Below are 25727 nucleotides of genomic sequence, written 5' to 3'. Positions count from 1 at the left end.
GGCCTCAAAACCTTTTTTTTTCCCCAGATGGCGACATCACGCCTACCAAAGAAGGCTCGACTTTAGTGGAAAATCAAATTATAATTTTATAAAATACAAAATAATTCTATTTAATAATCTATAAGACTTTAAAAAACCGTCCTTGGTCACATGCGCAGCCTTCACCTTTGACTCAAACTCAACCACACTTAACTAAGACGTCAAAATGTTACCTACTTCCCATTGGTCAGCTGACAGCGAGTTCCTCTTCGTACTCGAATTTGATTGGTTCAAGCCATCACGATGTCGGAATCAAGCTTACGCAAGTCGTCAGCGTGTGTTTCTGTGCATTTGGAAAATGGCGAGCTGGTGTGTCCGAGCAGTGAGACAGAGCTACTCTGTGTTAGCGTCCCCTGCGCTAAAGAGGTGAGCTGCGTTTTTTATTATTTAGCTGAGACTTGGGAAGAACCGCAGGGCTCGCTTTGACCTGAAGTTCAGCCGCTGGTAGGTCACAGCTCATGGTGGGAACCGGTTAGCATGGTTAGCTTTCCCTGCCTTCTTCAGACTTCTCTGTTGACCTTTACAGGAATAACAACTAACACAGGAGATATTTATTTTTACTATATTGGCGGACATGCTGCCACTTTAAAGTCTGACTGCCGTATTGTCACTGACATTGTTGGCGCAGGAGAAAGGTGATGACATAATGTAACTTCCTGAGGTGAAGCTATTTAAAGTGTGTCTGGGACACACTCCGTCATGGAGCTTCTGTTTTTGTTAGCTTTACACTGTGTGTTTGTGCTTGAATTTCACGCTGCGTTCTCTATCCAGCCTGTTAGGACTTTATGAATGAAGCTAGGCGTCATATCACGACGCAATCCGATTGGCTGTTGAGAGATGATGACAAAAATTGACTAGTGATGCAGTCCTTGTCTACTAGTACGAGGCGGCTAGGTTACTTGCGTAACTTATTTGTCGGTGTGTTTAGTCTGTATTAAGCTGCCTTGATGGAATCAAAAGATAAGTGATGTAATTGTTATCTTCCCTTGCAGTGCACCTGTGAGGTTGCTGTGCACTGCCACCCAGCAGAAGAATGGCCCCGGCTCGGAGGAGGAGCCTGAGAAGACGGAGCAGACTCCAGCAGAAAAGGTTCTTACTGAGGAGAAGGTCCAGCTGGAGGACCAACTGAAGGAGATGACAGTAAGAGTCAGCATGTTCATCTACCTATGTGTTTGTCCTTATGGGCATATATTTAAAAAGCATATGAGGCGTTGCGTGATGCATCGCAGTGGTTAGAGCTGGCGTACAGAGGTGGCAGTCTCGAGCTCCGCTTCTTTGCCAGCTCGGTTTCCATTACAAATTTACGCAAAACCTTGTCGATATTTTGCGAATGTCGAAAAAAGCACAATTGCGGTATTTCCATTAAATAAGAAATGCAATTAAATCTAGGCATGAATATGTTTGTTCAGTAATAAGTAACTTAAAAACATGCCACGTCATCATTCTCTTACCACTTCCTGTCGTCGTCTTCGTCTTTTCCGCCAGTAGTAGCAGCTGGTTGTTCTCATTTTGAAAAAAATTTATGATTTTTTGCCAAATATCTTGGTTAATTTTGCAAATGTCTAAGAAAACTATCGGGGTTCTCAGATGTCAAGAAGTTGTAAACCGGCGAGAAAAGAAATTTCAATTTGTAATCTGTAATTTCCCAGTGGTAATATTACTGATATTACTACTAGGATGCATGGCAGATGTCATTGTGATGCACAAAACATTCAGATTTGTTTCACCTAAATTTACTATCTTCTGTCACTTTTTGTGGCAAAATTTCTACTTTTTTTCTTTAAAATTTCTGAAAATACAATGTTAGAAAATGTCCGAGCTTTAATGTTATAAATTTATTCCTTCAGTCATGGAATTTCTTTTTCTTTTTGATAGCAGAGAATATCCAAGTTTTTTTTTTTTTTCTACAAATTTCTGAGTTGTTTTTTTCTTCTTTGTTTTGGTAGAAATGTTCTCCCCTGTAGCCAATTGTTCTTTGTCCACTTTGTGTCATTTGCAGGAAAAGTATAAGAGAGCTCTAGCAGATACAGAGAACCTGAGGACCAGGAGTCAACGGATGGTGGAGGACGCCAAGTTATACGGTAAAATATTCTCCATTTTTAGAACAAAGCTGTTTGAAAAACACTGGTTTATGCTGTGTTGCAAAGTGGGGGGCCTCCAGAGGGTGCTGGAGGGGCATCAGAATGTTAGAGAGATGAGAAAAAACATTAAAAAACAAACAAACAAAAAAATTTAATCCCATAAACTTTTTAATATAAAATTTTTCATCAAACTTGTATTCATTTATAACAAATAGAATATCATTTAAATGTTTTTTTTTTCTGAAGCTTGTTTTCTGATTGCCAGTCAAATTCATCAACCTGCTTTGCTGCTCAAGGTGTCAAGAAATTAAAAAGTTGAAAAGAAAAAGACTAAAGGAACTGACAAGCAGCAAAAAACCCTCCCAAAAAACAGATAAACCAGACATACTTTTTCTACAGTTACCAATATGAACCACTAGATGTCACAAATGAGCAACAAAAACACTTTGGTTGTTTTTGAAGTGGCCAGATTGGTTTAGAATGTGTAACATAGTTCTAATAATACACTTAAGGGCCTGTCATTGTCCAATACGTGGTCAGGTTTCCATAATTTAAGCTTTTAAAAGAATAAATAGTCATATTTCAAAGCCATGAGCTGTTCAAACCTCTTCCATTCTCTCCAGGCATCCAGGGCTTCTGTAAGGACCTCTTGGAGGTGGCTGACATCCTGGAGAAAGCCACGGAGAGCGTTCCAAAAGAGGAGGTGACGAGTCAGAACCCTCACTTGAAGAACCTGTACGACGGCCTGGTGATGACCGAGGTCCAGATCCAGAAGGTCTTCACCAAGCACGGCCTGCTCAAGCTCAACCCCGAGGGCCAGAAGTTCAACCCCTATGAGCATGAGGCGCTCTTCCATGCCCCCGTGGAGGGCAAGGAGCCTGGGACCGTCGCCGTGGTGACCAAAGTGGGCTACAAGCTGCACGGCCGAACCCTGAGGCCGGCATTGGTGGGCGTGGCCAAAGCTTCCTAGGACTGATTGGCTAATGGCGTAACGAAGCGGGGTGAGCGCTGCCAGTGGAAGACAACGGACTTGGCAGACTGCCCAAAGCAACGCGGTCATTTCCCTCAAAAACTGTCCTCACATTCTGAGACTGGGCCAGCAACGCAAACTCTGGGGACAGCGACCAGCAGTTTTAAACTTCTGCTAGTAGACGGGCCTGTACAGTAAATATGTTATCATCATCATTGTGGTTTGCGTTTTTTCAGGATCTGTTAGAAACACAAAGTTACAAGAAGCTTTCACAGTGTGGAGCAGCCCAGCATCATTAAACCAGAGGTTTTAAATAAAGGCATGTTGGGTCTGAGTTTATACATGAGGGGTAGAACCCATTCTCCTGCTGGTGTCATTCCTAACTTCTGTTTTTATGGTTTGTCTTTTAGTGCTTGGAGTTTGAACTGCATCACTGAATTAAAGCTAAAGAGATGTGATGGAAACAGGTGATGGATCCTTGTGCAGTTTCAGTAAAATCAAAACTTTTTGTCATCTTAACTTCATAATAATATTGATGTATACCTACAGTGCTGGGCACACTTCCGCTAAAATGCTAATAGCGGAGCTACTTTTCACTTAGCACTTTTGCTAACTTTGAAAACTGTTTAGCGCACTTAGTTCCCTTAGCTCAGTTTCTCTGGATAACTTCTAAAATGCAATGGGCAAACTTTCAGATAAAAGTTCAACATCTCTGAAGTTTTGGCTATTTACTGATAAAAAAAAATTCAAGTAATGAGACAATTATATTCACGCTCTTATTTTGAAGTGAGTAAAAACTGTGTAGGCAGTAATGTTTCCTCACCTTGCCTTCTCTTTAAAAATAAAAAATCCCCAATAACATTTCAAGCAAACATACAGGAGCAAAATAAAGCACAGTACAGAACAATATATAAAAATAAATATATCTGGAGCATTATAGGAAGTGAATGATGTCAAAATAAAATTTTTGTTTGAGGGTTGGTTATCCTTTAGGGGCAGATATTTGAATTGAAATCATCACAGTAGCATTAGCTTCTGCTAAATAACATGTTGGTGTAGCGCATTAGCAAAGCTAATATTTATGATTAGTGCTTTAGTTAGCGGTGTCCACCACTATATTAGCATGTAGGAATGATCTAACCTTCACCAATATGTCTGCATTGTAAGTTTGAAAGATTGAATGTTTTGGTAAATAAAAACAATGCAACTAGATTAAGTCTCCATTGGGACAGCTTCTTCTTCCTGGTGAGTCGGTCAGGCTCCGCCCTCCGTGTGGCTTTTGTAGGCCTGACTCAACTCTGAGCCACACAGAGGTACGGAGGCATAATCATGCCTAGCCCAAAAAGAACTCTGCTTTTGAACCTGGTTGTTTCCACTTTTCAGAGGGAGGAACTTTACAAATAAAACTATTTGTCTGGGTGGAGCAGGACACACTACAAATGAAGAGGAAAGGGCATGGTCAGATTAGCCTTAGCAAAAAAAAAAAAAAAAAAAAAAGATGAACTCTAAAGGCATGCATTCCCATGCACTACAACTTCATTATGTATTTTGATACTTTAAGTCAAGTGTATTTAAATAGAACATTTAAGCAACAAAGCACTTCAGATTGCTTTATACCATAAAAGCAGTACAGTAACAAATTATGAAACATTACATTTTGTCAAATGCCTTCATCCAAATTGCTAAGTAAATACACAAATATTGATCAAGTATGCTGATAAATATTCTGTTTTCTGGGAGTTTGTTTTTGAATGCTGCACAGATAAACCCACCTTGACTTATGCTGCTGGAAAATTATATTTACAGCATGTAGATGGCAACTAACTGTCACTATGGCGACGTGGTGCCCACTCCCACTACGTGACTTTTGTTTGCTTTTCACCTACGATCAAGTTAAAGATAAATACTCAACTTTATTGATTTTGGAAGCGATTAATCAAAAAAAGGATTTCTAAATTTAAATGTTTTACTTTTGTATTCTTTAAGATTATGCAACTGCAGTAAAACTTTTTTTGTTTGTATTTATTTATCTTTTCCAGGGTTGCCAATAATCACATAAGGCGCTGTATGGGATTCAAGTGTCTGTCTTAAAGGCCACGTTAGTATAAACAAGCATAATCTAATCTAATCCAATCAAATAAAATAATCAATAATTACCCCAAAAAGTACTTCCTCCTCTCTTTTATGTTGTATTATCTTTCAAACATGATCCACATCAGCTGTTCACCATCTGTAAAACTCATGGCTTCAAGCCACATGCCTTAGTTAAATAAAATAATACAATTTTACTATCAAACTCTTAAACTTGACTGCAGAGCTGCACTTGTAAACATTTTAACCATGGAACTTTTTGCTGTTTGCTTCTAGTCGCACCTACATGGAGTTAACCCCCAATGCAAACTGGGTCCACTGACAAACTATACAAGCCAGCATCCGTTGGCAATAAACAATAAAATAAGCTTGGTTAATAATTTACCATGCATACCGAGGTCAGCATCTCAGTCAGAAATCAGACTGACTCGATGACGAGACAAGAAGACTAATTATGAAGTACTTGCACATGAGAATTGTGCAAGTAGCATGCGGAATGGTCTGCATGCTACAACACTTTTTTAAAAATCCCACATCAGAATCCCAGGAAAACAATGGCAATGATGGAAACTGTAGGATCGTTTAGTACTTCTGGAATCAAGCCTCAGTGGTGACCGAGAAACGCTATAAATTATTGTCCTCTTTGAAATTTCAAACACACCCCAGCTTCATCTTCCTCACAGCTGGCGTTACAGCGTCTCCCAGGGTTTCCTGATACTTGATTGAATCCATCTTGTTCTCCATAAGTCACGGTTTTCCAGAGCCGAAGGAACGGCGCCACCATTCTTCACTGTGCGCATGGTGTTCTTTTCCTCCTCCAGTAATGCAGTTGACATGCCCAGAAAGAACATCTTGTGGATATTTAAATAGCTGTAAGCAAATCAGAGTGGATTTTCTGGTACTTTTGAGTCAGAAGTAATAAATGTTTTGGAACTTAAGGTATGAACGTCTTCCATCACTTCCTCTTTCTGCCACCAGGTGGTACCCACAGAATCTGAATCCGATTTCTTTCTTGGTGAAGGGAAACATTGTGACCAAAGGAACCTCATCAACATGCAGATCTCATTCACTTCCTGTTTAACCCTTCTCTCTGTGAGCTTCAACAGCATCAACATTAGATCTACCCTATGATCTCTCTAAATATTAAATTAATTAGCATCAGAGAAGCAAAACAGCTCTGTGATTCGAGACCAGTAGATGGAACAAAAAATAAAAAAAAAGAAGCATTTTTTTTTGTGTCAAAAATCTGTTTTTAATACAAAATCTATAAAAATTTGCACAAAACAAAATACTGTACATTACACATTTCTTATCTTACAAATTATTTACATTTGGTTCACATAAGTAAGCAAAAACACCCTCTTTTTACAACTTGTTCTAAAAAGTCCTGACCAAAAGCTGAAAAAAAAAAAAATCAAACAGCTTCAATTTCAAGCTTTCAGTCATCAGCTGGAAATAAACGCCACCACCGAGTGTTCAAAACATAAAACATGTATGCTATATTTAGATTTTTCAACCTCCAACCAGTGTTTCTTTTAAGTCCAACACCGTTTCTGGACTCATATAAACGAGGACAGAAGGTCTCACTGGTCTCAGTGTATGTCTGGAAAAGATAAAGTCCCACACCCATTAGCCTGTGAGAAAGATACGCTTCAGGACATCCGAAGACTTCAATTGTCAAATTTGCCCATACGAGACGATGAAAACATTGGTTAGGATCTTATTTTGAACACTTCACATCTCCTTTCAACAGAAATACATTCACTACTTGGACACATTGATTGTTGTATCACAAGAACGTCTACAGTCTCATTACATCCAGGGGATATGCTCAAAAGTGATAACCCCCAACCGTCCTTTGCTGGCCACGGCAACCATTAACAACAAATGCAAACAGATGCTCCAGGATCAACTCACATTTTCTTCATTTCTTTTTAACAACTGTTGGATAATCCAAGAAACATATAAGTAAGATGGGGTCAGTTTAGCTTTAAAGTAGAATTAAACAAACAAGAAAAACCAACGTAAGAGCAGTGATGAGGAAATAAAGTATCTGGTAATGCTGTTCAGGTTCTGACCTCAGAATGAGAGACTTTGGGAGAAAGGAACACATGGTTTTGATGCACAACCTGAGAAGCAGAGGATCTTTCTTAGGGTTTAGAGAACTAGTACATTATTTTTTTATACCCTTATGTAGAAAGAATATCTAAGATGTAATGCATTCATGAAAGGCTTTAGAGCTAAATTAACCAATTACTCCTAGTACAGATAAATACCCCTCACGGTAGGTATAAGTAAAAAAAAAAAAACAAACTTAAAATGATTTATTCAGTGGAGAAAGTCCCCAACCGGTTGCCACCAGAAAAAACAACAACAAAAAAACAAAAAACCCTTTTCTTCTGTTCTAATATCACCAACATAAACTTGGGGAGTTTGCTCAAATTGTGTGCTTTGGTCAGACTCAGAACTTTTTTGATAAATTAAAAACTCCGGGCAGCTTTGGCAGGAAACAAGGGACGACGATGTTAAGAACAGTTGCGGTTCTGTGGGCCTTCCAAAGATCCAGGGAACCTTGTCAGAAAAGGGTTGCATCATGGAATACCAGGCAACTTTAGATAAAATTATGCCAGTAAAAGGAGAACGTGTGACATTTAACCAGACATTGACACCCAAGATCAATGTTCTTTATTGGCCGTCAAATTACTTAGACGGCCAATAAAGAAGAGGGTCTCTAGAAGACTATAGAAGACTTAGGGTCTTTTATAGACCCTAAGTCTATAGAAGATCTAGGAAATAGCTGATCTAGTCAAAGATCCCTCTCCGTCTCTTCTCCATCCTTGTGAGTTGTCTTAGGAAATATAGCTCTGTCCTGCTGGGAACAGGGGGTCTGTATGAAGTATTGACAGCAGGGATACCAGTAAGTTTGGCTTTTACATGTCTTTATCAGGAGGCCAAGAAGTCTTTTAGCTTCTGTCTTTGTAAAACCAAGTTCAATAACACTCAGGTGAAACTGCTACAGAAAATTTAGCAGGTTATAAAATGTGTTTACACTTATACCTCATCTCGATTAAGTAGTATGGCATGAGTCAGTTCACTACATTGTTTCTATTGTAAAAATGACTCATACAACTGACCTGATTCCTGGGCCCGTTCGGTTGGAGGTCAACAGGAGAACGGTATGGTACGATTAAGGTGGAGCTATTACTGTCACACAACACACTCTACTCATTGGAGGAAATAAGACATTATCGCTTGCATCAAGGGCAATACATACTAATCGGTAAAGTTTGTCATCACATTAGTATGTCGCAATGCCAGGTGTTTGGGTTTAACCCACCTACCTAGTTAGACTCCAATTGGCGGTGGAAATGTGTCCGGAATATGCCAGTCCATAAACTAGCATAACGAACCGTTCCGTACTGCTCACTGGAATCAAGGCAATGCTCTTCTCTGACCTAGGTTTAGGCACTTTTGTATTTTAACAACCCTAATGGTAGCGAGAGAACTGTCAAATTTCTGGGGAACCTTTTAGCGTTTTTAACAGCTTTAATCACAACAGTGTCCACTCTTGACAAAGGCAAATAAAATTCACGAACCAGACGTCGGTGGGTTTGAATTAAACACGACTCGGCATCCTACTTTTCCCCCATTTTTAACATACTATCAAAATACTTTCAATCTGCCGGTTATTAATTCAGCTGGAACTTCAATGAACATTGGCAGTATCCGCTATTGGACAACACTCAACTTTAAGCTTCTCTTTTGGTGCTTACAATAAATGTTTCTTTAGTCTACTGACCATTCATTACCCCTTTAGTGCTAATGTAGCATTGACAAAACAATGTGATGGTACCAGTGCATGAAATTGAATGGAATTCCGTAAATCGGTTCAAATATAGTGAAAACAAAAAGGTCATCACAAAGGTTCCTCAGCAAACACGTGGTTTCAAACACCAGATGAGTGGAACACCCTTATTTTTCAGTATGAAATAGGTTTCACTCGATCGTTCTTTCACCTTTACAATGATGCTTAGGAGTGACACTTGAGATAAATAAATCCCAAAATGCACAATACCATAATTTATTCATCAAGAATTGTAGCGGGAAGCACACAATAGTAAACTCAAAAGGTGCTGGACATTCTTGAGCCCAGCATTTTTCTTTTTTTTTTTTTTTAACTTTTCTTCCTAGACCTTGTATGAAAATATAGTTATTATTCCAGTGGGGCATCTTTTCTATTTGAATTGTACATATTCGCAAAGTGAAAAAAGAAGAAGTAGAAAAAGTAGTCGGTCAGAGGCAGTAGTTCCATCCAGCCTCCAGAGTGTGAAGCTAGTTGGCTACCAGCGATCGTCGGCTTTTGATTACCGACCGGAGACGGATCGCTACGAGGCGTCTCTGGATATCCAGCCGCTCTCTGTGAGGAAGGTGAGAATGCGCTTCTTGAGAACCTTGTCCAGGTAGCCGGGCAGTCGGCTTTTTGCCGGGATGCCCTGCCTTTTCTGCAGGTGGTCTTTGATGATGATGGTTTTGACAGTCAGGTAGCGTGTTGGGCTCAGGTTAAGAGAGTTGCACAGCACCTTCTCCCGATCTGACAGCAACTCAAACCCCGTCAAGTTCTCGATGGCGGCAAACTCTCCATCTTTGCTTTCTTCCTTGATCCCGCCTCCAACCCCGAGCCCCACCGTGACGCCGCCTCCACCACCTGCCCCGCCGCCGCCAAGTCCCAACCCAGAGCCGAGCCCGGCCCCTCCCGACCCGCCGCGTTTGGAGGCCACCACGTTTTTGTTCTCCTTGCGCTTCTCCCGTTTGTGACGGGCGGCTTCGTACTCGGCGGACTCCTCCAGGCGCGTGATGCCGTTGCGGCGGTAGCGTTGCAACTCGCGCACCTTGGCCCTCAGCACCCGTTCCTTGTGCATATTCTCGAAGAACTCCTCAAACTCTCGATGGGCCATGAACTGGCAGAGCGCCCGTAGCCTCACTCGCTGCTCTTTCTCCTCCTTGGTGATCTTTCTTTTGGGTGTGCTCGGGATAGGGACGGATCCCGTCGTTGTCGTGGAGGCCGGTCCGACTGCAGCGCTACACGCTCCCGATCCACCCGTAGGGACAGAACCGCCTAAGACTTGCAACCCTCCAGGCTTCTCTTTCTCCTTGTCTTTCTTATCTCTGCCGAGGAACCCAGGCACCAAGTTGTAGTCACGGGCAATGTTCTTGCGCCGCTGCCTCTCCCTCAGCTTGCGCACATACATGTCTACATGGGCACGTTTCAGTTCGATCTCCACATCCTCGTCATCGTAGTTAACCGACAGCCCGCTGATGAGCTTCTCCGCATCCTGGTCATACTCGATTTCGTAGTCGTCACGCAGAGGCATGTATCCGAGCTGCTGCTGCTCAGCCAGGCTTATGTCCAACGGGGGCAACGGGGTGGTGAGGCTGGGTGATAGGGGGCCCCCGCTTGGGCAAGTGTGGTCAGTTACTCTGTTGGGAATACTGTCGGGAATGCAGGCTTTTCCAAGGTTACCGTGAATGTACATGGTGACGTAATGCTCCATGACTTCCTGCGGCGTTCGGGATGGTCCGACGTGTGCAGCCATGTCCTCCTTCAGGAGAGAGATGCACATTTGTATAAGCACACACACATGCAAAAAGAAATATATCAATGGATATAATACAAATTATAATATTGGGTAGTATGTTTAGCTAGGTGAAAAATCCGCATTTTTTTTTTTTTTTACACCCATTTGACAAAAAAATACTTCATAAAAAAGATTACTTACACTTGTAGTGTTTATTTTTGGAAATGTTATAAATATACTGCTTGAAAACATTTAGAAATGGCTAAATCTAACATTTTCTTGAATTACTTTTACATTTTAAAACATGGATTAATTCTTTAGTATTTTTGGTCAAAGTTATTAAGAGGATGATCTAAATAATGACAAGCTGCAGAATAGTGTGCACATTTATTGTATCATATTGTTATTAATTTATTGTGATACATTTCTAATTATAATAGATTTGATTTATTGTCGCAATATCATAAATTACTGATGTTAAAATAACACTGTATTGTCTCTCCACTGTTTGTTCAACAAAAGTATCAATAAATATGAAAATATGATTAAATGCAGCAACTGTGTACAGTTTAATAATACAAATCAGACTTCTTTATCTGACTGCTGTCCCGAAGAAGCATATTACACATGTATATGTTATTCCAGAGCAGTATTTGTGTTTGTGGTGACAGTCACTTTCATACAGTTACCTAAAAAATAAGTAATTAATAGTTCTTACTGTCACATATATTAAAGGATTTTTTAATGTCATACCATTTTTGCTTGTTTGTGGTACAAAAATTGGGTCTCAGGTCCCAGATTAAGAAATTTAATTCACAAATTAAAACAATTTATTGGATATATAGATATTTATATATATTTTAAAAAGTGTGTGTGTAAATAATTTATGAGATGCAGCTGAATTATCATTAATTAGATAATTTAATATTCCTTAAATGATTCATTCTGAAAAACGTTTGTTAAACGATGTTTTTTGTTTTTGTTTTTTTCTTTTTGACCGATGCAATATAGGAATAGAAACAATGCGGTAAAAGCAAAAACAACGCCGTTGCTGTGGTCATTTATCACAATCAACACTAAGTTGTAGTGTTGCGCCTCAGCGAAACACACCAACAGATCCGATTCATGAATAGTTTCTTCAGAAGCAGCAATGCATTAAAATGGAAAAATAATTCAAATAAATCATGCAAGTATTTCATATGCATTACATGCAGCTGATGTATTCCCATCTTAAACTCACTTTTAAGCGGTTTTAGTTCAAAATCCAAATTATTCAAAGCGATCAAACTTAAACGTATTTACTTTATACTTAAATAGATAAAATACAGCTTCCAATATGTGAAGCGTATTCTATTCTAATTTAGTTTTATTTATTTATTTTTTACAAATACTAAATAGTGTCTGTTCAGTTGGCTGATCCAATTTAGCTTCCATCTTTTGCAGCTTCCATACTTGACCATGTAAGGTTGTCAAAATGCCAAACACATTACGATCACGTTTTGTTTGGCATAAAGGATGTGTCACACACTACAATAAGAAATCTAGAATCTATAAAGACAAATCAAAGTCAGGTTTGACTTTCTATAGTAATGCAGATTTTACATCAGAGTGAGCCGATCAAAGCAGAAGTCTGTTTAAATTCAGCTTACTGTGGGACTTTATGTGATCATATCAGGCTAAGACTGACAAATAAGTGTTCAATCAGAAAAATATTGACAAATTAATAAGCTATCTGCATATTCATCACAATACTATGTATGGAGGAAAACTGCCACTGTTCATATAACTGTATAAACACCATTGTTCTATTGAAACATGGTGGTGGTATTTATAAAGCAGGGACAGGGAAGACGGTGAGAATTAACTGTAAATGCTGATTGGTCAAATAAACATAATTAATTTGGTAAGAAAAGATCTAACTGTTCTGAATACCATGAAAGTATCTCCGAAATCTATAGAGCCTGGAATCGGAACACTGCCAAACTTTTAAAATTAGGTAAAACATTACTAATGAAGTATTTCCAATTCGGTCTGTTCTTTTAATTCTCAATAACATTGTTAAGGTTTCGTAAAGTTTAACAACAGTCTATGTTTACTTAAAAGTTGACATATTTCGCCGCTGAAACCAGTGGACATGTTGTACTCATGCCAACATGAGTACAACATGGTGGTGTTTCTATGCTATTTAAATCCAAACTTATGTCATTAAATGATAAAGTGATGTACCCAGTTTCCAAAGCCGTACTGTTCGATGGCATCGAGCAGCGACTGCTCTTCCCTGCTAGTCCATCCTCCCTCTGCCTCTGGACCCCACAGTGAGAAAAGCCCGCCGTCGACCTGCTGGTAGCCGTGCCATCTACGATGGTTGCCGATTTCGGCGCCCGCCGAGAAGCACTCTGGGCACAGCTCGATATCTGGGCAGTCGGTGCAGCGAAGCCGCAAGTTGGTGACATCTGCTAGGCAGTTAACGCAGTACTTCTTCCCCAGGTCCGCCATCTTGCCTGGCTGCTGCTTCTTGTTGTAGGAGGCTCCACTCGGCGCCTGCGCGCAACGAGCCTCACAGCTCGAGCCACTCGCACACTCCTCTTGTTAATAATCATGGGAAAGCGTCAGAACGCCTCTGATTGGCTACTGAACTCAGTTTCCAAGACAACGCAAACCAAACGAAAAGTGTCACCGACTACAGAACTGCACGAGCTTTTTAGTTTTAGGCAAATCAAACAATTCTTCAGCGAATTTAAAACTTAAAATGGAGAAAGAGAATGAAGAAAAGAAGGAATTTGATAAATTAGTATTCTCAGATCATGACGAAGAATTTTCTAGCAGCAGGGAAGTCAAAACAGACCCTTCTATTGAAGAACCAGCCACCTGTGAGTCAGAACACACAACGGCTCTCAAAACCAACTCTGAGCACGCGCTGTCACATAGTCAGAGTGTTATTTTTGAGACTAATAGGAGGAACAGTGGCCGATATTTGGGGTTAAACCTAGACACCCCAAAGACAGAGAGTCCGACGCAGGAGGGAGACGGTTCTACTGCTGCTGCTGAAGGTACAGACGACAAAAAAGACCAATACGAAGATTCCCTCAAAGAGCTGAGCACACAGAGAGACGAGGCCCGCCGACTAAACAGGCAGCTGCAGATGAAGCTGGCTCAATACTTCCACAACACAGCCATTGATGGGGGCCAGCTGGGGAGAGGCAGGCCTGAGGAGGAGCAGCTACGGGAGTATGAGCGGTCCGTCCAGGTCCTGTCTGAGCTGAAGCAGCAGCTCAGCACTGCTTCACAGACGGCCCAGCAGCAGGCAGAGGAGCTCAGGTCACAGGCCCGCGACAAGCTGGGGAAGGTTGGTGTCTGGGCTACAAAAGTGTGTGAAAAAAGTAATTAACTCCTGCTGTTAAGTCACGAGTTCACTTTTACCACAATTTGATAAGTTCATTTTCATCCAGGTTTGATTACAGACAGATATAATCAAGAAATCAACTGCCTGACAACATAAAGTAGGCTAAAAGATATTAAAAAGCAACAAATTGTGGCAGTACTTGTATTTATTGGAGCGTTCCTACAGGCCAACACCAGAAAAAACACAAAGGAAGGAGCTTTTTGAACACTGCAAATTCACCCAAATGCTGAACATCATTTATTTATGATGTTCAGCCTGGTTGCTTCGTTATTTGCACTATTTGCTTTTTTTTTTTTTATGTTGTGCTTTCTTGCACAATGACAGCAATTCTGATTGCTTGGTAGCAGTCAGTCTTTCAACAAACTTGAAGACTAAATACTGCTGTCACAAAAAAACAAAAATAAACTTTTTGGACAAAGTTCCTTAAACTGATGAGACAAAAGTGGATTTTTTGGAAACTGTCCATCCTGTTACATGTAGTGCAAAACTGCATTTCAGGAAATTACAAACCATACTATTTAAACATGGCAGACGACGGTTGACTGCTTGGCCGCCTTAGGATTTTTCTTTGTTCTTTTTTTTCCCTCCATTGCCTTTGATTAGTTATCAGTTGATATGCTTTTATGTTATTTCTATTTCATTTAGATTCTTTTAAATGTCTGCTTTATTTTGTTTTGGATTACCGGTGCTGGCTAACAACTGATGGTGCCATCCAGGACATGTTACTGTGGAATATTGTCTGGAAATTGAGCTCTTAAGTGTTTTAGGCCTTAGGCACTCAAAACTGTCTAAGTATGTACATTTATAGTGAACCCTGGCAAAGATAGGCTGAAAGGCCTTGAATGTCAATCAGCATTGAAGTAATGATGACTTTTTGCACATTTTTACCAGAACTGCAGACATTTCTGGGTCCCTCTGATTAGAAGAGCCCAGTGGTTCTTCCCAAGTGTTGAGCAGGTGCAGATTTATCTCTGCCAGAGAGGCAGAGGAGGAGACAGCAGCTACAAAGGCGGCCATTGTTGCTCAAACTCAGCTGTTTCCCCGCAGCTCTCACTCTGAAGACTTTAATGAAAACTAGCAGCTCTTTTAGATATATAGAACATGTGGCTGATGGGTGAATATGTGCAGAAAGTCCTTTTATTGCATAGGTGAGTTCAATGTTATTTAATAAATTAGAATTATTTTTATTGTCTGTTGTGAAGTTTGCATAAGAATATGAAGAAAACTAGCTTAATGTTGCTGTTATGTGTTGAATTTTTCAATTTTTTGTAATCCTGGCAGGAAGGAAACGAGAACAGAAGGTAGAACAGAGGAGAGAAGGAAAGACAGCAGAAAGAGGAGGAGAGGACATAAAAGACAGGGTATTATAGTAAATGTTTAAAATGGATGACAGAACAGAGAGAAAGAGAATACACTTAAAAGCTCATATAACCATACTGACATATATATCTGAGTATTTTTAATGTCATACTTGTGAGAGCATTAGTTCCTATATTCTCATTTTTATTTGCCAGAAAATATGTATTTTTTCTTAGAATAATTCAGGGGTTTTTGTATTCTGATGAACTTCACAGTCATGATGGAGCAGGTCAGCTGACTCACTCGAGAATTTAAACATATATAACTTTAAGTTTGATTCTGTAACGAACCAAATGACGTTTAATGTCTGAATGTGTAGGATCTGCTGCCATCTAGTGGCACAAACTGCAACACGACGCAGTCCTGTGATGTCATCATTTTTAGCTACATCTTAAAAAATGAATCGTGAGGAGATTAAAAATATTTTGTCACTCGTTTGATAAATTATATATTAAATCGATTCATTACACATACAGTGAAATATTTCAACCCTGTGCTTTTTGTAATTTCAATGACTATGGCCTACAGATGAAAATCACAAACTCAACTTCTAAAACTTTTTGGAAACTGACGGCTAAACGGCCCAGTTTTAAGGCATTAAATTAGGAAGTAAAACTTATTTGAAGTCATATTTGACTTATGCACCATTGTTATAACAAATGGAGGTAACACGGTTATTTGACTGTGCTATAAAATGTCACTATATGGCCCAGAAAATATTCCTTCATTTATTTCAAACAGGTTTTCAAAAGCAAGAAAACAAGCAATCAGCAGGACAAGAGAAAAACTTGCAAAATTATGAGCTTACCACTGATTTTACAATAAAGAAACGTTTTATTTTATAAATATGTCTTGTGTGACACATTGAGGTGGAGGCAGAGTGGGAGGCTTTCCTTGCACTGAAGCGGGATGCTGCGTTGGCGGCGCTGAGCCCCCACCTGGGGTCGGACCTGGCCCTGTCCAAAGTGCAGGCGGTGCTGACAGCGGAGCAGCTCCGGCAGAACCAGCTGACCAGGCTGCGTCTGAAGCACTTCTCACTGAGGTCCAGGATCCAGAGGCTGGAGGCAGAGCTCCATGGCCAGCACCCCCAGCGGGTCCAGTTGGAGGAGCTGCAGGCCAGCATGCTGGAGAGGAAGAAACAGGCGGGAAGGGAAAGAGATGAATCCCTAAAGCTGCAGAGGAGGATCAGCAGCAGCCTGGAGGTGAGCTGACCGGTCCAACAACGTGTTACAGCGTTAACCGCTTAACCAGCGCTGACCTGCTGCGCCCGTCAGGTCCTGTCAAACGTCAGAGAGAAGCTGCTCTGGAGCCAGGTGGAGATCCGGGCCAAGCGGCAGCAGCTGGCTGAGGTGGAGGTCCTGGTGGCGGAGAGGAGGGACGTCCTGACCCAAACCAGGCTGGAGCGGAACCGCCTGCAGAGAGCCAACGGCAGACTGAAGCAGCGCTTTGGGCTGCTGGGGGACGGAGACCTGCTGATGGACTTGGAGCAGACGATGGACGCCTCACAGCTTTTAGAGAAACATCTGGAGGAGCTGAGGCTCAGGAAGGCCGAGGTTACCTCCAGGTGTGGGGCGGGGAGGGGCAAACCACAGTCATTTCAGGGGTAGACCCTAAGCTTTTTTTTTTTAAATTTTATTTTATTTTTTACCTTTTTCTTTGTTATTCCCTTTTTGCTTCCTTCTTTCCTTTCTTTTACTACCCATCATCTTCTTTCCTCTTTTCCTCATGTTTTTTTAAGGTCTGGACAATATGGCTGGAAAACGCATCACAATATAAGCGTTTCATGTCACTTGTCAATGATTATTATTTTTTTATTTTAAATATCTGAAAAACTCTAAACTTTCCTGTTTCATCCAGTTTTCATTTCATTCTGCAGTTTTTTTAATCATTTTTTTATGCAGTGATGAGTGACTGTGGCAAAACCTGAAACTGCTGCTGACAAGTTACTGGCAGGTTGTTGCTAGGCAACCAATGAGCAAGTGAGTTTCCTGAAGCCACCAACCTTCTTTAGCCAGCTGTGAGAGGTTGAGCAGATAAAGCCTTTCCTCTGCCTATATCCCCCAGAATGCTGTGCGGTTTTGGATCGGAGTTCAGTGAATATTCTATCAGATGTGTTACCTCTTGATATTGATCACATGTCTATTGCAATATATGTTGTTGTTGATATTGTCTAACTCTGTTTTTTAATCCCTTGCCCTTTCTTTTCTTTCTTTTTTCTCTCTTACCATTTGCCATTTCTTTTTCCTCACTATATGTAGTTTTTGTACTGTATGTCTGATTTGTATGTATGAAATTGTATAAATGTTTGTATTTTGTGTTTGTTTTATGGAACTATGGATGAAAATTAAAATTTTGCTAAAACATGCAATGTTGGTATTATTACAACATTGCATGTTCATCATTAATATGCTCTGCCACATTTAAATAAAATTAGTCAGTAGGCAACTTTTAGTATATCACTTATAAAATGATAACACTTGTAGCTTTTTGCTCAGACTGCAGAGGACAGTTAAAAGTAAAAGCAGAGATATTTAAATGGTCTAATAAAGAAATAAATCATTGCACTTAAAATACAAAAGTAATTTTAAAAAATGTGATCTTAACCTTATGTTTTATGATTTTATTGACCTTTGATGTATTTGTTTTACATCAGAGAACATATTGAAGCACATAATAGAATCTTAGCTTTATAAATTTTTATATATATATACAGTTTGTGTCACTGAAGTCCAAGATCCCATGTACAAGAGAGCCTGGTTCAGATGCAACAAATAGAATTACAAACACAACAAAACAAGCAATCGAGAAACTTGATAGAATTAAAATAAGCTAATAAAATACCAGATTAAAACAAGAGCGAGTTTCATAAGAAGATTTCTCCTTTTGACTTAATCCTGCCGCGGTCTTAGCGGACATGAACCTTAAACTCTACCACATTAAGTGTCAGATTTAAGGTTCTTTAATTTCCAACTTCTCTAGAAACTGCTGGAACTCAGGGTGGAGAGAATCCATACAAATATGGCGTCCATCAGTCAGGCTGACACTGGAAGGCAAAAGACACATCGCTGGGTGTAAATTATGGCGTGCAAATATAAAACATTTCAAAATTAAGCAGTGATTGTAATCGGTCAGCATTTGTTACAGCAGAGAGAAAACCTTAGTAAGATGAGGGCAGGACAGTTGGATGATAGGAAGTTCACATCCACCAACTGAACGTCCTTCAGGTCAAAGTTGTTCCACATTACAAAATGTATGCAGGTAACACAAGTTTCTGGAAAGAAAACTTTAGACAGTCAGGGAAAATGAATACACATGGCCATAAATAACTCGCATTCAATAAGTTGAAGTATGATTAAAAAGTTAATTGTTTTAGTAACTGAAGCCACTAAATGAAACATATTATGGATTCATTACTGGAAGACTGATGATTTCTAGACTTTACTTCTGTTTTTTATTAAATGAAAAAACAACATTTAAGATTTGAATATTACATTAGATTATAAATGATATTTTACTTTTACTTCTTAAAAAGGGTGCAATACTGAGTAAACTGATCATAACATCTGACTAAGTATTTCAAAATTATGTAGCCAGACAGACAAAAAAAAATTAGTTATGTGCAGATTCTGGTCTTTAAAAACTAAAATGAATAGGAAAGATTGCAAAACTAAAGAATATATTTATAAAATACCAAATTTAGGGAGAAGAAACACTTTTAAAATATATTTTTTTCAATGTAAAACTTATGAAACAAAGTAAAAGTAAAAGTAAGTATAGGTTTCCGTGCGTGTGTTTTGAGTCAGTGAAGCTACTTGCAGCAAGTAGAGCATCCATAAATGTTATTCAAGTAAAATTAGCAATACTTCATAATATTAGTTAAGTGAAAGTAAAAACATGTTATAAGAATACTGATAAAAATATAGTTCTTCCAAAAAGTTACTCAACAAACTGTAACCAAGTAAATGTAAGTAATGCATCTCTGTGTGACACTATTTTAATCTGTGCCGTTTTCAACCAAAGCTACCAAGTAAACAAAAGCACCAAATCCTTCTGAAACATATTGATGTTATTAAGGCAAACCTGTACCCAAAAAAGTATGAAATAATTTGACTAAAGCTGAATTGCTTCTGGAATTTTTGGCAGTTTTTTATTTTGTTGTTTTCAAACAATGCCACTTTAAACAATCCCTAGAAGATATAGGTTTTACCTGTGGGGCCTTCAAACCTGGGTCCACTTGAATCCATAAGAAAATTTGGTTGTGGTTTGGGTATTTTGACACTGATTACATAAAAAGAAAAAAGGATGTAAAAATTACACATTATAGTTAAAGACACTCAACATTTGTTAAAAATAAAAGGATATTTGGGGGCCAGGGGGGCTGTTGCCTTAAAGTTCCTGGATTCAAACTCTGACACACCTGTAACTGCAGCACAGAAACAGGAGACAGCAGTGACTTGTCATAGTAACTTAAGCTGACCTGAAAAACTTTTTTCATCTCTACACAACATCTTTACTCTTGACCCTCTTCCATATTTTTTCTGCCCCCAACAGCTTCCTTTCCTGTCTCTCCATCTTTAGTTCTCTGTCATCAGCTAACAACATGATTCAAATGAAAAACAATAAAAAAAAAAATTAATAAAAAAAAAATCATGTTCTCCAAAAATGTTTTTGGTGCCCCCTTTAGCACAGCGCCCCTAAGCTTCGCTTAAAGTGTGTACCCACTTTTTGTGCCACTGCTTAGCCCCCTGTGATCCTGCAAGGGTAAGTGGATATAGACAATGGATGGATGATACGCAATGAACATAATTTATTGACAAAAGTAAAATATGACAAATGAAAACACGTCAGCATAAATTGATAACAGAACAACTGAGACGAAGAAAGGATTTTTCTTATTACATTCCCTTTATCAATCTTAGAGTTAAACTAAATTACATTGAAAACTAAAATTAGTTTCTCTGCCCATGTTGCTTCAGAGGCTGCAGTACCAAGAAATCGATCGCTTCTGTTTGATTTCTCGGTACAACAAGTCATATATTCATGTCCAGGTTGTATCATTCAGTTTAATAGGCAGCTGCAATAGCAAAATTGTAAAATAAATAAATAAATAAACAAGGTCTGGTGTGGAGATCTTCTTACACGGTTTTGTGTTGTTGTTTTTTAATTGCCATGATAATCTGTCTTTGTTAAACTTTTGACATTTAAGCCTGACAAATGAAAGTCAGTCACCAAAAACAGATTTCCAACACATTGTATTTATATTTTTTTCTCATGCTAATGTTAATGCTAATATAAAGGGATAGAAGCTGGCTGATAGTAGGGCATGAAAAATTAGACTTCATGAAAAGATGAGTGTAGGCTTTCTGTAAGATCCCGATCTCATGTAAAATATGACAGATTACTGGATTAAAGAAATTTCTAGTTGCTAATTATTGGTGGCTCAAACATGCTATCACACATAGCAATCATTGAAAATTTCTAAACATTTGCTTTTTATTTGCCAAAGTTACTTGGGAAGAACCAAATATTTCAGCTGTCTGAAATAATCTGTTCTACCTCCACAACATGGGAGCTAATTATTTTTTCACAAACTCTTCAACTATGTTTTGCCCTCTCTTCATGAACAAGTCTTGTGAATGTGGTAACATTTGCTCATTATTATATTATCATAAGTTAAGGACATGAAATATCGTCCAGTGCTAACATTAGATTAACAGGTAAAACTTACATAACTCCAACTCCTTTTGGACCATCTGGTCCATAATGCATATATGAGTCGGAAAGAAGTGGTGGCCCATCGGTTCTGATTGTCAGGTGTGTCGAGGTGGATGTCTCTGCAGTTGTGGTCTGATGTGTAGTAGATGAGATCTCAGGTGATTCTGTTGACCTTTGCTCCGGTACTGGTTTGGACAGAAACCTGTGGGTCGGTTGAGTAGGTTGAGTCTTATCAGTAAATCAGCTTAGGGGAAACTGTTACCTTGGATACTCAAAAAGTTGCTTTTTAATCTGCCAGGAAATAGTTTTGAGTGCACTCTGACTATGAAATAGCAACTGTGAGATAAGATGTTGCACAGAAGCTGTACCTCTCACAGGAAAGTATGGTATCTCTCTGCAGAGCAGCAGAGAACTCAAGTCGTCTTCTGTACGTACCGAAGAAAATGAGTCACGAGGCTGAACTGCATCACACAAACTTTCCTTCCATCTTTTAAGATTTCACTGAAAGACAAGAGGTCGAGGCATTGCTGATCCTATTTGAGTTCAACAGTCATGAGGATGATCTCATAGAAACTATTAAACCTTCGACTTACAAAGAACGGAATGTGTTTGATTTGACAGAGAATTTTAACATGCTTTCTTCAAGCATAATCTCCAATAAATACATACTGACTCACATGTATTCAGTTGATCTGCAGGTTTCACTGGGATAGTGTATGATCAGGCTGCTGACTCGATAGATCTCAGTGGACAGCTTCTTGTTTTGGTCTTTGCAGTAGCATCCGTCTGAGACTTTGACATCTGACATTCAGCAAAGCAAAATACATATATGATCAAACAGAATATAAACTTTCATTGACAAAAAAATTAAGTGACAAGTTTATCAACCAGGAAGAATTTGGAAATCATTTGGTACTCCTGCTTATGAGTGTAATATGGTTTGAATTCGTTGGTAAATCAAGAGTTGCACCACAAGGCATTAACAGTGACAGTATTATTAAAGTCCAAGAGGTTAGAGTCCTTGTCAAACGGCATTTTGACTAAAGTCCAAAGGGTTGGAGTCCCAGTTGACGGCGTCTCAGCTAAAGTTCTACAGCTTTTTATTTCTCTTTCTCACTGTTTATTACATGCAGTTTTTATTTTAATTATGTAAAGCACTTTGAAATGCCTTGCTGCTGAAATGTGCTATGCAAATAAAATTTGATTGATTGATTGATTGATTGATTGATTGATTGATTGATTGATTGATTGATTGATTGATTGATTGATTAAGCAGTTGCCAAAACTTAGCCAGCACAAAAAGTAAAAGACCTTGTGAACATACTGGCTAAGAGTTGGTTTGCCTTTGTCCTTAGTGAAAAGTGTTTCATAGCAACAAGGGCTTTGGGCTCTAGAACCAAAGAACTGTCAAAGAACATCAGACACGTTATAGTATCTACAGAAGACTGGAATGAAGCCTGTAGGTTTGGTTGAACTGAACTCTGGTGCGGTTCAAATGCATATGTGTACTCAAATGGAGACCACTCCAAAAGCAACGTAAGGGATTTTGGGTAAATATAACCAAAACAAACAAGCATATCTAGGCACTAGCAGGAGAAATGGCTCATGGTCTTTTGCCAAAGACAAAAGAGAAATCCTACATAGATCTAACGCAACTCCATTTTTGTTTACATTTCGTGAAGACGGAAGTTATTCTCAGAATCTTGTTCAGAAGTTTTTGTGTTGTTTCCTTCACTTGTTCAAGGTGCAGCGCCCCCACAGGCGAGGAGGGAAACAGGTTATTCACAAGGCTTTGGCTGTTTGACTTTGCAGTGTATAAGTCAACCACATCAGCTGAAAATGTAAAAATGTTGCAACTTCGGTCGAACCAAGTCTACTGGATTACTAAGTGTGAAAACACCTCTAAATTCTACGGGAAGAGGCCTCACCTGGGCTGTGGAGACTAATGGGAGCGATCATTGGTTCTATTTCAGGAACACCAGCAGATGGATCGTTTCTTTCCCCAGACATCGGGGATCTCATTGGTACTATTTCAGGAACACCAGCAGATGGATAGTTTTCTTCCGGGGATCTATGAACATCAGGTTGTTTTGGACTCTTGGGTTTTTGTTTCATTAATTTGGGTTTGGATGCCGACTTTGTAGGCTGTGGGGTTTCAAAAACCAAACTGGTTGAGTGTGGAGCTTCAGGAATACTCAAGCAAAACTCTTGATGATGCACCGCTTCATCACGTTTAGGTGGCTTCTGTCTCCCCAGTTCCTCGTCTGTAGAGAAAATAATGAATGATTAAGAAGACTAAATATACTTGGTTAGGTATGGATGTTTCCTTTGAAAATGAAAATGTTCATTAGTGTTGTTGAGTAAACTTGAACAGAATCAGGTGATCCTGTTCTAATTTGGTCGCCTAGTAACTGGACATTTGGTCCATTTGGCAGGGATAGACAGTTTTTAGTTGTTAACAATCTGAAATCATGCAACTTTGTCATTGCGTAACCCAAACTGAGCAACGAGAGGCCGCTCTTCACTCTTTTAAAGATCTATTGATAATAGGTTAAGAATTCTTACATCAATAGGCTAAGCTACGAAAACCAACAATATCATCAGAACTTTCAAACAGATCATTAAAAACCTAGGAGAGTCAATGTAAAAAGACACAAGGGAAGCACTGTGACCAGCAGAACCTGGTGAGACAGGCGAAAGACAGAAGATTTGCATCACCATGTATTCAGAAAAGTTAAGAGATAATCAAAAAAGGCTCAGTTTGTATGGAGTGAGTGAATATCAGACTGAGAAGTGGTGTAGAAAATCATAAGGTGACCTGAATAGTCTGGGAGATTCAGTCACCTGAAAACTAACAGATGAGGTGAAGCGTTCATTTAGTCTTTCACATGAATCTGTTCATTGGTGTTGTCGAGTTTTTTTTGGAAGACTGAGTTTCAACAATGTGTTTGTGCCCAAACAATAAAGTCAACATGTCCCTGTTAAATGAACAAGATTAAATTTTTTAATGTTTTTTTTCTTTGGTGGCAAAATGATATTCCATGTTTCTATCTGTCTAGTTTGCTGTCTGTATTCACCCTGATGGTTCTCATAGGACACAAAAAGATTACAAGGATTACAGTTCTGTGGTTGACAAAAGTCTAGATAATTTCACACAATAGATAAAAAAAGTAAGACTTTTATTCCTTTAGAGAATATTAACCACTTTCATACAGTAGGCTCCTATTAACTATATTACATGCATAACTTGTAAATCTGTGCAACACAACTGCCCCAAAAAAATGGATTATTATTAGAGAAACAAACAACACTGTACTGTACTCACTTTCTTCAGTGTGTTGAAGCAGCGGAGCCATCAGTAGCAGGTGAATGAAGAAGACGGGACCCATCCTGATCATCTGGATGTTGATTCAACCACTCAGGCTGTGATCAGACTTACTGGCTTTGGTTATGCAACATGAAGTTTACATTATGGAGGACGATCATAATCTGATTGCCCAGAAGCAAATAAGGAAGGAAACGAAAGCTGATAAACAATCTGCTAATAGACTCTACAGGTTGACCTTATTTGGTTGTTTCTGTGTGTATTTGTAATGAAAACAGAATAAAATGATTTAATATAAACTAATATGAACAGAAGAACCGTCAGAGTCACCCCAGAGTGATGATAGTTCATCTCATCACTCTGGCTGCCAAATGAATTTTTTATTTTTATTTTTTTCATTTTATTTTGTTGTTGGCTGCATAGTGAGGCAGATGGTAGCACCACTGCCTTGCAAGAAGTTTCTGGGTTCAAATCCCAGACTGGGGTCTTTCTGTATGGAGTTTGCAGAAAGACCAAGTTTCCATTCAACTGAGTGAAAGAATTTGTTGGGTTCATTGAGTACATTATAATATCGTCACCAAATAGGTCATTTTGAAGATCGCTCACACCCAAATACCTTTATGAGATTTTAGGACAAAATGAAACATCCCATTTTGAATGAAGGTTTTATTGCTGATTGTGTGTTTTTTATTCTGTAAATGTTGACTAGTTATGATTGAGCTCATCTCAGTTTGTGACAGAGATTCAAAACTCAAAAGACTCAACAGCCATAGGTTTATGTCAATCTGTGTTCTTCCAGTGTTATGTTTTCCTATAGTCTTCCTGTTTATATGAACATTTTAAACACATCAACATTAATTTGATGAAATCCAGATTCCTGTCACCGTTAGATTTGCTGAATTGGCTGCTTTGAACAACAGGAGAAATTGAAACTGCAGAACAATTAGAAAGAAAGTTTACTGATTTTTTTATTATTATTATGGAATAAGGTGTTTATACATTAAATTACAATCACTGTTTGTACAGCTGGAAGTTTGAAGAAGTAGGTTAAACTGATTTTAAGAATCCATGCAAACCAACTACAAGAAATCCCTTCCATTATACACTGCTCAAAAAAATAAAGGGAACACTCAAATAACACATCCTAGATCTGAATGAATGAAATATT

At 39.0% G+C, this 25727-nt stretch overlaps 4 protein-coding genes and 1 long non-coding RNA gene across 6 annotated transcripts; 3 read left to right on the top strand and 2 right to left on the bottom strand.

Moving 5' to 3' along the window:
* Positions 1-284: 284 nt before the first annotated feature.
* grpel1 (GrpE-like 1, mitochondrial) lies at positions 285-3555 on the top strand. The gene is made up of 4 exons (XM_015046207.1): positions 285-405; positions 1032-1179; positions 2039-2120; positions 2744-3555. Exons 1-4 carry the CDS (start codon positions 338-340, stop codon positions 3088-3090), a joined length of 645 nt encoding a protein of 214 aa, XP_014901693.1. The 5' UTR covers positions 285-337; the 3' UTR covers positions 3091-3555.
* A 2860-nt stretch (positions 3556-6415) lies between these two features.
* Positions 6416-20506, top strand: LOC106955812 (uncharacterized). Its single transcript, XR_001426654.1, has 3 exons — positions 6416-7374; positions 8064-8066; positions 20496-20506. It is a non-coding gene; the product is annotated as an uncharacterized LOC106955812 (long non-coding RNA).
* On the bottom strand, positions 9247-13273 carry tada2b (transcriptional adaptor 2B). The gene is made up of 2 exons (XM_015046203.1): positions 12984-13273; positions 9247-10781 (listed from the first exon to the last, which is right to left on the bottom strand). Exons 1-2 carry the CDS (start codon positions 13251-13253, stop codon positions 9567-9569), a joined length of 1485 nt encoding a protein of 494 aa, XP_014901689.1. The 5' UTR covers positions 13254-13273; the 3' UTR covers positions 9247-9566.
* cfap184 (cilia and flagella associated protein 184) lies at positions 13465-17162 on the top strand. The gene is made up of 3 exons (XM_015046204.1): positions 13465-14103; positions 16389-16721; positions 16794-17162. Exons 1-3 carry the CDS (start codon positions 13507-13509, stop codon positions 17124-17126), a joined length of 1263 nt encoding a protein of 420 aa, XP_014901690.1. The 5' UTR covers positions 13465-13506; the 3' UTR covers positions 17127-17162.
* On the bottom strand, positions 18463-25656 carry LOC106955810 (uncharacterized). 2 transcript variants are annotated; one of them, XM_015046206.1, is made up of 9 exons: positions 24560-25656; positions 23306-23498; positions 23163-23251; positions 21912-22035; positions 21670-21735; positions 21248-21436; positions 19727-19797; positions 18676-18790; positions 18463-18562 (listed from the first exon to the last, which is right to left on the bottom strand). In XM_015046206.1, exons 1-9 carry the CDS (start codon positions 24630-24632, stop codon positions 18469-18471), a joined length of 1014 nt encoding a protein of 337 aa, XP_014901692.1. In that variant the 5' UTR covers positions 24633-25656; the 3' UTR covers positions 18463-18468. The 2 variants fall into 2 exon arrangements, with proteins under 2 accessions (XP_014901692.1, XP_014901691.1); XM_015046205.1 differs by having other exon boundaries at positions 23163-23498.
* Between the last annotated feature and the right edge of the window lie 71 nt (positions 25657-25727).

This window comes from Poecilia latipinna, unplaced genomic scaffold (genome assembly GCF_001443285.1).
Source record: "Poecilia latipinna isolate Pla-1442-1.1 unplaced genomic scaffold, P_latipinna-1.0 Scaffold769, whole genome shotgun sequence".
NCBI lineage: Eukaryota > Metazoa > Chordata > Actinopteri > Cyprinodontiformes > Poeciliidae > Poecilia > Poecilia latipinna.
Note: the sequence above shows the minus strand (reverse complement) of the source record. Positions and strands in the feature narration are given on the sequence as shown.